Source organism: Podarcis filfolensis (assembly GCF_964270895.1).
Source record: "Podarcis filfolensis genome assembly, chromosome: 3".
Classification (NCBI taxonomy): Eukaryota; Metazoa; Chordata; class Lepidosauria; order Squamata; family Lacertidae; genus Podarcis; species Podarcis filfolensis.
Genome location: NC_139606.1, coordinates 88,897,978 through 88,910,775, shown reverse-complemented (window position 1 = coordinate 88,910,775; position 12,798 = coordinate 88,897,978). Strand labels below are relative to the sequence as shown.

Below are 12,798 nucleotides of genomic sequence, written 5' to 3'. Positions count from 1 at the left end.
GCCACTGGGGTTCAGATGCATTGCCTCTTCTGTGGAGGCAAAGCATAGCCATCATGGTTAGTAGCCAGCAATAACCCTCTCCTCCACAAATTTCTCTAATCTGCTTTTAAAGCCAATTAGGTTGATGGCCATCACTGCCTCATGTGGGAGAGAGTTCCATGATTTAACAGTCCGCTGCATGAAGGACGTTGTTCAGAATCTTCCAACACTCGCCTTCATTGGATATTCATGATTTCTAGTGTTATTGGGCAGAGGGGCTCTTCCCCCACCATACATCATTTTATAAACTTCTAGCACGTCATCTCTTATGCGCCTTTTCTCTAAATTAAAAAGTGCTAACCGCTGAAACCGTTTTTCATAGAGTTGCTCCATCGCTACAAATGGTTCAAAGAGTATGTGCAGATTACAAAGCCACTGCTTAAGGGGGAATACAACACCATAAAAAACATGCTCTCTCTCCATTTCCCAGTCAAAGGAACCACCAAGCCTCCATCTTGTTACAATTCAGCATCAGCGTATTAGCCTTCATTCATCCCTCCACTGCATCCAGACTCTGATCCACAACCCACAACAGCCTCTCCTGACTCAAATAGAGTTGCTTGTCAGCAGCACAGTTATATGAACAGTACCAGTGAAGAAATGTGTTCATTTACATTCAAGCAAGAACTAAACATTGCATGCAATACAAGGATGCTTTGGGGTGGGGGGAATGTCAGGTGTTTCCTTCTCCCTGCATTACACTCTATTTTCTGGCCAGCACCTGGTAACAATATAGAATGTGAACAAGGAAATGCACACAATTGGGGGTATCTGAAGAAGTGTGCATGCACACGAAAGCTCATACCAAGAACTAACTTAGTTGGTCTTTAAGGTGCTACTGGAAGGAAAAAAAAATTTTTGTTTTGACTATGGCAGACCAACACGGCTACCTATCTGTAATTGGGGGGTGTGTCACAAAAGAGGTAAGTGATGCATTATCAGGGAAAGAAAGACCAACTCAACACAGGAACACCATTCTAAGCAACACCCTTTTTAGTGACAGTATTTAGTTACAGCCTCAAATTCTCTCTGGTTCTGCTCCAAAGGGCAAGATGAAAAGTGCTACAACTTTTCCTACATTATCCAGAATGAATTTGCTAGATTTTCCAACACTACTTCTCCTATAAGAGGGATCAAAAAGTCAGGAAACAGTGACTGAAACAAGTTTGCCTTTGTTTGTTCACTCTTCCATTACTTAATCAGCATTCTCAGAGAACCAAGTCAAAACATGTGCATTTTCCCACCCATCCCAGTAGCAATTTATAAAGGCTTCGCTCTCTTAAATATTACTTGGCTAAAAAAAAAGATTAACAATAGCATCCAACTATCTGACTGGGTTGCCCCAGCCACTCAAGCCGGCTTCCAACAAAATATTAAAACGTGGAATGCAATTGACATGGAATGTTACTACTGAGCTACAAAAATGACAAAGTGAAAGAAGAATTCCAAACAAAGATATAAAAATTTAAATTAAAGTTTGCACATCATATATGTTCACTTCTGACGTTGCTTTCCATACTTTGTCATAAGATGCATTACCTTTGTAAGGTTCAAAATATGCAGCTTTGAATGGCAGAAATGTGCTTTTTAACAATGTCAGCATATTCAGATGGACATGGATGGTAAATATGCATCTGACTATCTGGACACTGTAAAGGACAAACTGTGGACATGTAAAGTTCTCCATGCCCCTACCCACAACCAATGATGTAACAGTCAATGATGAGGAACCAAAGTTGGTTTGGACTGTTGGACCATGTTCTCACAACAGATGCAAATCGATCTCCATTTTTCAGTCAGTTTCACACATGTGTCAAGAAAAATAACATAGGGAAAAGCCGTTTTGTGATACACAGGTAAGAAATACAACATCTATTGCTATTACATTTGGCAATATTTACCTTTTGACTTTGCATTTTTCAAAATGACGCTAATGAGTTCTGGAACATCAAAGTAGGCAGCATAGTGCAAAGCATTCATGTTTGTCCAACGGCTCCTCAAATTGATATCTGCACCCAAGTCAATAAGTTGGGAGGCAAATTTGGCAGCAGTCTCAACATCCCCTGCAAAGCAGATTTTTTAAAACGGCACTTTATAACTGGCTTTGTGGTTATTTAACAGGCTGCATCAATATGTTAGGTAATTAGACATCATGTCCAAAGATTGTTGGCAACTTTACAGCAACAGTTATGAAGCCAAGGCATTCGAAGCAAGATGTTCCTTGACAAGACAGATTTAAGGACTAGTCAGGCAGTTATTGCCTTTGAACACAGTTAGGAAAATAAAGTGAAAGTAAGCTTTACAGGACTTCCTGTGTGCACTTGCATGGGGAAAGCCTATATGTGGCTTTTGCATTCACTTCTACATAGAAGTGGCTTCTCTGTAGGATTTTTATGACACGTCAAGCAGCTCAAAATGCTTTGATTTAAGGCTTAATTAAGTCTTGGTTTGCAGAAGTAAGAGAAGGGGCTGAAATATCCTTTGTATCTTAAAACAGGAATGATGGGACATGAGCTGACTCACAATGAATCATATTCCCTACCCTGCACTGGGTATGATGGCACAGGGCTGATGCACAACCACCCCAGGCAGAGTGGGTCATTTACTCAGCGGCACAATGCCAAAGCACATCAAACCAGAACACTTGTGCCAAGGGAGATATGCTTGTTGGCTTGAATATGAGTAAGAGGTTTAAAGCAAATGCTCTAACTCAAGTAGATCATGAGTCGCAGCTCTAAAGCATGTATAGACACACATACACAAAGCCAACAGAGACCAGGTTAGAATTTAAAACATTCGTTTCTGAATGTCAAGTGATATTAGAAAGCATGTATCCACACTGGGTCCTTCCAATAGTTTTATTAATCATGTTTCAGGATAAAGAATCAAATTCCAATTCAAATGATATCACCTGCATTGTGTTTAATCACCTGCATGTGTATCAACGTGTATCAAAAAGTGGCATGTAGAAGGTCACAAAACTTACAGAGACATAGAATAGGCAAAAAACAACAACCCTGGAAGTGAAAATCTGATGCTTTCATCTTAGAGTATGCTATCTTTGGAAGACTTGGCAAGAAGAAACAACAAACAAGCACACTACTGAGTACAATCAAAGAGACGTGACCATATAGCTTCCAGGCTCCACTTTTATGGAAGATTGGGTGATTATGCAGATACTCAAGAATCTCCAGAGACTTAGGAATGGAAAGAGGAATCAGGCACATTTCCTTAATAATCTTTCATTAACTAGTGAAAACCATCCCTTTTATGGCAAGCCTTCAACAGCATTGTTCGTTGCTGTTTTCAAAAGGCTGTTGCTTGGGCTTCCTGCCGATTCAGTACATGCTTTTCTCAGCTGCTAAAAGGTTATTGCTTAACCGTTACTTGACAAGTTCATGAGATTGTACTTCTTATGCATCTTTGAGAATTCTTCTGTGAGCAAGATGCAGCTTAGCAGTTTTAATATAGCTAAATAATATCCCCAAGGGGTATATGGATAGCCTCAAGGATACAGCCCTCCTCAACCAGTCAATCTAAGCACAGTGGCAGCACAACCAGTGGAATAGGTAGAGAAACTTCTCCTTCTGCTAGAAAGACAGCTGGCAGTGAAGGTCTCAAATTGATTCACTCACCAATACCATGAGCCCCTGACTTGCATGTGTAATGCAAGAGAGTCATGTCAGTCAGTCCATCTCTGTCATTCACATTGCAGCCTCTCTTAATGATCTGCAGAAATGATAAAACAGGACCACATATATGATGCAGCTATTTAACCTAAAAAGATCCCAGTCTCACAGCAATGCCTGCCAACAAATTTCATCTTAGTACATTATCAGACCAATTTGGTTATACATTTCACAGCAACAAAGGGATAACTAATAGCTTATTGCCATGTTGTTGTCATTATTATCATTTATTACATTTCTATATCGCCCTTCATCCAAAGATCACAGGGTGGTTCACAACATCAACATTAACAAAATACTCTCCTTTAATGCATTCACATTATGCTTCTGTTACCACTATCTTGGGAACAGAAAGCTGCTTTACACAATGCCAGACCCTTGGGTCCATCAAGTTCAGCATTGTCTATACTGAATAGCAGTAGCTCTCCAGGGTTTCAGCAGGGAACTTTGTTATCTGCTAGGCTTAAGAAAGCCTAGGAATATATGCTAACATCCAATATGCTTTTTTTTTAATGAAATCTGTAGATCTATGTAGATCTCAGGGCAGTTCACAGCATAAAGTTCATCTGTAGATCTCAGGACAGTTCACAGCATAAAAATACAAGATAAAATCACTTTTGTGGTGCTCACTCCCTTTTAATATAATACCAAGAATTCAAGTTTTTATTTTAACAGCTGAATTTCTAAGGCCAAAGCACCGCAGAGGTGATGCTATTTTGATAACATTAGCTCTCAAATAAAAGCAGAGTGAGTTACTTAGTTCCACAAAGAAGTCAAGGCACAGACACAAAAAATACCTTTCGTTGTAAATCACCATATATCTCTCACCTCGCTCCCAATGACATCAATGTTCTGTTGAACTTGGGGGACCCATTGTCTTAAGATAGCAAATAGTTCAGACACAGATGTCTTGGGGTTGAACAGAATCTCCTGACATGCCGCATCATTAGGATCAAAAAAGGAGAACTCTATGGGAATAAGAAAAAGTAGGTTGAGTTTCTAAAGTACTTTGCAGTAAGAAATGCCCAACAAATTTGTGAACATGATATACATTCAAACAAATAGTTACAAATTCTCTGACTTGATGGCAAACACTGTAGCTTTATTATTGAATAGACAAAATATAAAGAATATCCACAAAATAGAAGCCTCACATATCAACACATAATTGTTCTACACAGCATAGTTCAGAAAAAAAGAAATTACTTCACAAGAAGAATAAACTCTGGACCAAACTACCGTTGGGCTGAGTTCTGTGTAACATTCCCTTGAACAAATTTTTGCTTAATGAAAAAGTACCGTATTTTTCGCCCTATAGGACGCACTTTTTCCCCTCCAAAAATGAAGGGGAAATGTGTGTGCGTCCTATGGGGCGAATGCAGGCTTTCGCTGAAGCCTGGAGAGTGAGGGGGGTCGGTGCACACCGACCCCTCTCGCTCTCCAGGCTTCAGGAAGCTATCCGTTAGCCGTGGGAGACCCAGCTCTCCCACGGCTAGCGGAGACCTTGCCGGCACCCAGAAGCTTGGGGCGTGCTGAGCTCCACACGCCCCAAGCTTCGGGATTAGCGCAGCGCACCTGGGGGGGAAATAAATTTTTTTTCCTTTATTTCCCCCCCAAAAAAACTAGGTGCGTCCTATGGGCCGGTGCGTCCTATGGGGCGAAAAATACGGTAACTGTTTGAGGCTATGATGATGTCTCTTGTGGACATTATTTCCTCTAAAAATATCCCTCAAAGTAGTTCCTCCTATCTAGGAAGAAAAGCAAAACGGTTTGGGGTAGGCAGTTCTAAGATGAAAAATATTTTGCAGTGAAAGTGTTAAGCACTGCTCCCAATTTTTTTGCTCTGGGCTTTAGTCTCAAGCAGCCGTTTTGTTTTGTTTTTAATCTTTTCAGGAAAAAATATATATGAAATTGCATGTAACAAGTAGCTTGATCCTCGTAAGAGTTGCGTGTCTCCCTGCAAAATGTGAAGTTTAATTCAGCAATCATTCTGGAATACTGGGCTACAGCAGCAGAGCGGGGAGGGGGGGTTAGGGAGGAAATCTAACACACAAAGTTAACTTATATAACCCAGAATAATTAGCATCAGAAATGAAGCCACTCATCAGAAACCTAGCTTAGCCTAATTAATCAACATTTTGCTAGCTATTGAGAATTTACAGAGTTTGCATAAGGAATAAGCAGTAGCAGTTCCTTACTTCTTAGTTAACTGCATCTGTTTGTCAGTTAAGAAAATTTAAGGATGTGGGTTAAATAAAAACCTATTGATGTATGTAGCGTTGGAGTGGATAAACAGATCAATTTATTGGCACTAAGAGAGCTGTACAGTTGGAATTGGTTTTATTTATGGCACAATTAAACATTTTTAGTGACTGCACAGTTAGGTCAGTCATCAGGAAGGCTATTAACAGGTAAAGTTTGAGAGCTAACCACCCTTATCCTTGGCCACGCAAGGAAGGTTTTTCTAATTAAAACAGATTAGCTTTGACAATTGACTTCTTCCCAACATGAAGCAGAGCTTCATACACTGGTAAGGTGCTGAGGATACAAGAAGAGAAAGAACGACCCCAGTTTATAATATGCAGTTTCCCAAATGTGGTCAGCTTAGGGAAGACGAAATAGAAAAGAAGAGGGGCATGAGCAATAATAGAGGAGAAAACAGCAGCTGCTGGCTCATATTAAAATCTCTTTGCAAGCATGAGGACAGACCAAGCAGTGACAAGACCAGGAATGATGATCAACATGGGGTATATGCATCTGCATTACAGAAAAGAGCACATGTCCCTGGTTGACACGGGCAGGCAAGCAGATGAGAATTTGTATGGAGCAGTGGCAAGTTGACCACGTTGATTCAAGCTCTGGTTTGCCCAATTCTGTCTTTGGCAGGTGAAAACTCACATATATCACAGCCTTGTAAACAAGTCTATGAAAATTATCGTATTTTTCTGTCTATAAGACGCCCCCATGTATAAGACGACCCCTATTTTTTTTAACCCAAAATTAAGAAATTAAGGTTGTTTAGCTTTTTTAGGGGGGGGGAGGTCACTTCCGCCAATCGCTCACCCGCCTGCCCTCCACTGCCGATTGCTTGCCAGTCACTGCTGATCGCACACCTCGCTGCAGCCAATTGTCTGCTTGCTTGCCATCACCAACAGCCCATCCGCCCACTTGCCGCAGCTGCCAATCACCTGCCCAATTGCCACTGCCAATCTCCTGCTTGCTGCTGCCATTAATCACATGTCCCCCCTCTGCATTCACTATCCGTGTATAAGATGACACCCAATTTTTGCCTATATTTTTTTTTTTAGCAAAAAGGATCGTCTTATACATGGAAAAATACGGTACTAGCCTGCTTCTCTTTCATTTTTTAACATGTCTCTATTAGTAGCTTGCACTTCCATGATTCCCACAAGGGGCGGGGGGAGTCTCCTTCTCAATGGGCAGAACAGAAATACAGGCTGAGAGGGTGGAAAGCCTTCCACTAAGCAGACTGGCGCAAGAAGGATCGGCTCTCTGCTGGCCCACTGCATTTCCATGCTACTTGTGAAGGAAGAGGTTGCCTCCAAACTGGCAAAATTGTGTGGGATGCATTCAGGCACATACCGGAAATTAAGATTTGCACAGTGAAAGTGTATCAAAGCACTCTGTCACCCTGGTACAACAAATATACTTTATAAAAAACTAGGACTCTCCACAGGTAGGGAGATGACAGGGAAATGCACTGAAAAGTATGGGATGAATGATTAACAAGGCAACATACAACCACTGTGCAAGCAAATCAGGATAAACTCAGGATGCACAACTTTCTTTTCAGGACTAACTAAGGCATTTATTCCCACAAGAACCTGAAGGAGAATTAGCTTTAAAAATGCATTAATAGTGTGCCAATCAGTGTATCTGCCAGCAAACGAAAGAAGGCTCATATGCTGAAGATCAAGCGAGCTTGTGGGGAGAAATTGATGTTTTAAAAAATTGACATTCAAGGAACATATGCTGAATTGAAACAACATTGAGATATACTGCTGTGCCTACTGGGGAAGCCCTGCACACTGCAGAGGATCAGTGAAATAAATACTGAGCTGACTGACAAGCCCTTTTATATAGTTTCTCTTACTACCCTGACTAAAGGCATTCTACCGTTAATGTGCTCATGAGTAAGACATCTCCTTCAGGATGAGCTAGAGTCGAACTGCCTCTCACAGAGAGCCTTGCACTGGAGAGTTCTTAGAATTGTGGAGTGACTGCACAACACAGAAAAGAGGGGGCATTACAAACATTCACTTGAAAGCAAGCAGGCTATTCAACTGTCAAGCAAGCACAATGTATATAATTTGGAGAAAGGTTTTTGTTCTGTTTTGTTTTTTAGTCACTACTTGAGATTTCTACAGTAATTAAGAGCTGGATCACTTGTTCTAACATGTCACTTTGTCACCGCTGATTAACGCTTGTACTTTTCAAAGTGAAAATCTACCTGGCAGCATGCTATTTATTTCAGGTGGGTACAATCCTTAACCAAACCATGAAAACTTTTGGCTTGCAAGTTATTGATGGATGAATTTGGCCATGCATGAAATATTAGTCTGAGCATGTTAGTGCTCTGGCTTCCCCACAGTTCTTGCTATACAGCCTTCAATTAAGATTTTGAAGAACAGGGTAAAATCACTAAACAAGACCTTTGTGTGATGAATTGTCAAGGTGGTTCGCCATCTTGTCAGCCTGGTCTGTCAGTTCACTGAAACATATTCAGGAACTGACAAAAAAAAAAGGCAACTCTATAATAAAGAGTCTCTAGCTAAATAGAGACAATGTGTGCTGAATTTCGAATGAGACTGAAGCACAGCCTGTGGACACTCAAGCTCGTGTCTGCGCAAGTATGTTTAGGACTGCACTAGCAATGGATTCCAAGAATTACTATTTCTTCCAAATCCAAGAATTTAATACCATGCACAGTCAGGGACCTTTGCAAGAAGTTTTAAAGTAAACATCGGTGCCTGAGAGCAGCTTTCTTTACACCAGAGTGGTCCATATTATACAGATTGTTTTCCCACACAGCCTTGTGAATTGGAGCCACCTGTAAAAGTCATACCATAATTGCTGAGGTATGGATCACAATGCAGTTGCTGCTGTCATATACAGCAATCATAGCCCACGAAAGCTTGGTAAGGAAGTAGCAAGTCCTAGGAGGCTACCTAGCTTAACATGAAGGAGAGTTCATTACTAAAGCAATGTTACCAGCAATAGTTTCTGTCGCTACAGGAGAGATTTAACTCTAAAGAAATCCAGGCAGCAAACAAGCATTCCCAGTGGGGACTGAACACATTCTTCCCAAGTGGTGGGTTTAAGAAGGGATTAAAATTTAGCAGCATACTGCAAAGATAGCTGTTGTGCTCATGGGTAATTCAAATAACCCTGCATCATCAACCCTGCTTGAAATGGGGCTGGCCCAAATGATGATATTGTGTCTCCTGCAGCACCTAGGAAAAGGAAAAGTATGTTTGGGCATGAACCTGTGACACGCAGGGCCAGAAACATGTGCATAACTTGCACTGCGGGAAGGAATGTGTGCATAAGAAAAGGGTTCAGGCCCTGTGTGCACATTTCACTTTGATGTGGGTAGACAAGGATGCAGAAGCTGGAGAAGAGAAAAATATGATTAGGACGATGACACAGAAGGCATTAAGCCATTAAGAGAATACTAACAAAACCTTGGGAAATAGGGGAAAGGCGGGGGGAAATAAAGCCTGCTGGGGCTATTTTTAGAAGGCATGGAAACTAGATGCCTCACTTGGCCAAGTGATGGAAACTGAAGGTCAGTGAACTTCTGTTTTTCCTCAGGCTATCACAGAGCTGTATTTGTGGTAAGGATTAAAATGAACACATACAGGGCCAGCTTGAAGCATTCTTAATTCATGTGCGCTCACATGAAAAATACACACATACCCTTAATGCAGGCTATGACGAGCCAATTAAGTATACAGTGGTACCTCGGGTTAAGTACTTAATTCATTCCAGAGGTCTGTTCTTAACCTGAAACAGTTCTTAACCTGAAGCACCACTTTAGCTAATGGGGCCTCCCGCTGCTGCCGCACCACCGGAGCATGATTTGTGGTCTCATCCTGAAGCAAAGTTCTTAAACCAAGGTACTATTTCTGGGTTAGGGGAGTCTGTAACCTGAAGCATATGTAACCTGAAGTGTATGTAACCCGAGGTACTACTGTACAAAAGTGCCCCAACTGTAAAATGTTGAGGCATATGCAGTTTCCAATGTGCCCCTACTCAAATTTTAACTTAATGAATGGGCTCTGGCTGAAGCAGTCACCCCACTGCACCTTTTTCTGAGTAGGCATCTCCCCAGTCTCTCTATTCACTACATCACACAACTCCTTCACACATACATTGTCATGAATGCTAGCCAATAGGCTCCTGTGATATTTCCACAAATATTTCACACAGCACTCCAAATAATATAGATGCCTCACACCAAAATATTGCTGTCTGGTGAGTGCTGGGAAAATGTCATTTTGGAATAAGTGTTACTTTGGGAGATGAAATCTTCATCGTTTATGCATTATTTGAATAATAAATTGATTGCTTGGGGAGACTGTAAAATTGATTGTATTCTACAGCATCTAGCACATTGATTTGATGCTGATTTGACACATTTTAGATACGGGAGACAGATGAGACCATTTCAAAATGAACTTTGTTTTCCGAGTTGAGTGCATCATTCTGAAATCCATCTGCATGCATCTTCCGCAACTTAACATTCTGAAAACAGTTGTTACAAGTTATTCCTTTTTATAATTATGCTTACCACATTCAGAAGGCATTGGTGCTGCAGAAACAGAATAGGTGATTGAATCTTCAGAACCCGGAATAAGATACTGGTATCTTTTAGTCAAAGGATCTCCTTCTATGGAAGGGTCAGGAAGATCCTCTATGGTCATCTTCTAGAAAGCCACCTTTAACAAACAAACAAAAAGGAGAGTTCCCTCAACGGTGTGTTATAACGTCTATTCAACAATGCAGTTTATACTTCTATTGCCAAATATGCACAAGATTGTAATCACTAAAGACTCTTTCTAGCAATACAGCACTAACTACTACTACTTGCTAAAATACTGAGTACAATTTATTATTTGTTTAAACCACATATAATTTTTAAAATCTCCAAGTCCTATATAGCAATACAAAACCCCAAAACACTAAAACAACTGAAATTTCAGATATGGAAAGGAAAAAGCACATTCCAGAATGCAGGACAACAGTGGGAAAGGTCCCCTTTTCAGGTCCCCTCCCCCTGCCCCCCATGATCTCAGGGGTTGCCAAAATTAAGACATTCCACATATATGGAAAATAATCTGAACTCCAAAGTAATTGTATCAGCTCAGGAATTATTTCACCACTCCAAGGTCACATCCACACCATACATTTAAAGCACTATTATACCTCTTCAATAGTCATGGAGAATCCTCAGAATGCTAGTTTGTTAGGAGTGCTGAGAATTGCAGCTCTGTGGGGTCACCCTCAAACTATAGTTCCCATTATTGTCCTTGACTGTTCAAGTGGTATAATAGCATTTCAAATGGACGGTGCAGGTGTGATCTAGGTCACTAGAATTCTGCAACAAAATTTGTGAGGAGACAGAAAAGGGGGCAGTGAAGTAGGATAGGAATAATGGAAATAATGGTACTGCAGAACCATCAGCATACAGATGTGTTTTTTTAACCTTATTCAGTATGTCCACACATTGATATACGCCTGGTGTTAAATTGGTTTACTTGCAATTCTTTCCCTTTAAACACAAAAGCTGCATTAGGTCTTACAAAGCCAGAGAATTTCAGTGCATTTGAGCAGCACTTGCTCAAAGTAATGCCAACTAAGCATGGAAAACATACTAGGATGTATGTTCTCTGTGTTTCCAGAAAGCAGTCTTAATTGACTAACTAGGGATGGGTGGAAAATATTCCAAATTTTCTAAGCCATTTTTTGCCTGCAAAAGAAAAAAAAATTCGTACGTTAATTGGTAATCAATTGTAAATACATTACCATTTCAAAGCCTGGCAATTTCAAAGTTTTTAGCTTTGTATCAGAAAATGTTCTGAAGCAAAGTACCCTATGGGAATTTTTCGTTAATATATAGCAGGTCGTTTTGCCATTCTAGGATGGGGGGGGGTAGAATATGTATGTAAAAATTCAGAACACAACCTGAAGTTCTCATGTAAATGAATGGCACAGCTTCACACATTATCTAGTAGGGTTACCAAATATCACTGTTTACTACTGAGCACAGTAATCAAGCCCCTAAAATTTCTATAAAATTTCCATTAAACACAAATAAGCTAAATAAGCTTACTATTTTTGGTAGATTCGGATCCCAGTAACACTTTGAAATTTGAGGAAGACAAATCCACTCTTACATAACTTATTTGGGTCAAGTTCCCACTGGAAGAATATAGAAGGTCACAATTCTTTAATTAAGAACGTGTGTGCACAATTATTTATACCACATATTTCAAAAGGTAAACCCATGCAAAAACTAAGCTATTTCAGCACACGTAGCTGAAGGTTGACTGGAGGGCACACTTTGTGAGATATTGACTTTGAAAATTGTTTCTCCCTGGTTTGCATTTAACTTCAGGGCATATTTGCCCTTATTATTCCATTTATTCCTAGCCTACCTTAGCCACCCCTTCAAATTCAAAATCATAGTTAAACTGAAAAGGGCTTGCCTGTCACTCAGACTCACAGCCTGAGTGTGTTTTGGAATTCTGCAAAGCAACAATTGTGCCTTTAAAACTCTAAATGGCTTGAGTCCTGCATGCTTTGCATGGTTCTTCTCATGTGCAATCTGAAGTATCATAAGGAATTATTGGAACCTTTTAGCATCTTAAAAAGCAGAGACATCACCTTGCCAACAAAGGTCCATATAGTTAAAGCTATGGTTTTCCCAGTAGTGATGTATGGAAGTGAGAGCTGGACCATAAAGAAGGCTGATCGCCAAAGAATTGATGCTTTTGAATTCTGGTGCTGGAGGAGACTCTTGAGAGTCCCACAGACTGCAAGAAGA

At 40.5% G+C, this 12,798-nt stretch overlaps 1 protein-coding gene across 6 annotated transcripts in view; it reads right to left on the bottom strand.

The window, feature by feature from the left end:
- CLIP4 (CAP-Gly domain containing linker protein family member 4) overlaps window positions 1-12,798 on the bottom strand; it is a 38,572-nt gene that overhangs the window by 20,763 nt on the left and 5,011 nt on the right. For 4 of the 6 annotated variants that reach the window (XR_014545732.1, XM_083604526.1, XM_083604527.1 and 1 more), the window contains exons 2-5: window positions 10,543-10,690; window positions 4,557-4,696; window positions 3,675-3,768; window positions 1,941-2,102 (exon numbers count right to left, since the gene is read on the bottom strand). Coding sequence is in view for 5 of the 6 variants with exons in the window: in XM_083604526.1 (XP_083460652.1) it covers window positions 1,941-2,102; window positions 3,675-3,768; window positions 4,557-4,696; window positions 10,543-10,675 (529 nt within the window). In the remaining variant the exon portion in view is untranslated. Of the gene's footprint in view, window positions 1-1,940; window positions 2,103-3,674; window positions 3,769-4,556; window positions 4,697-10,542; window positions 10,691-11,177; window positions 11,345-11,626; window positions 11,717-12,798 lie in introns of those variants that run through there. The other 2 variants (XM_083604528.1, XM_083604530.1) reach the window with 2 other exon arrangements.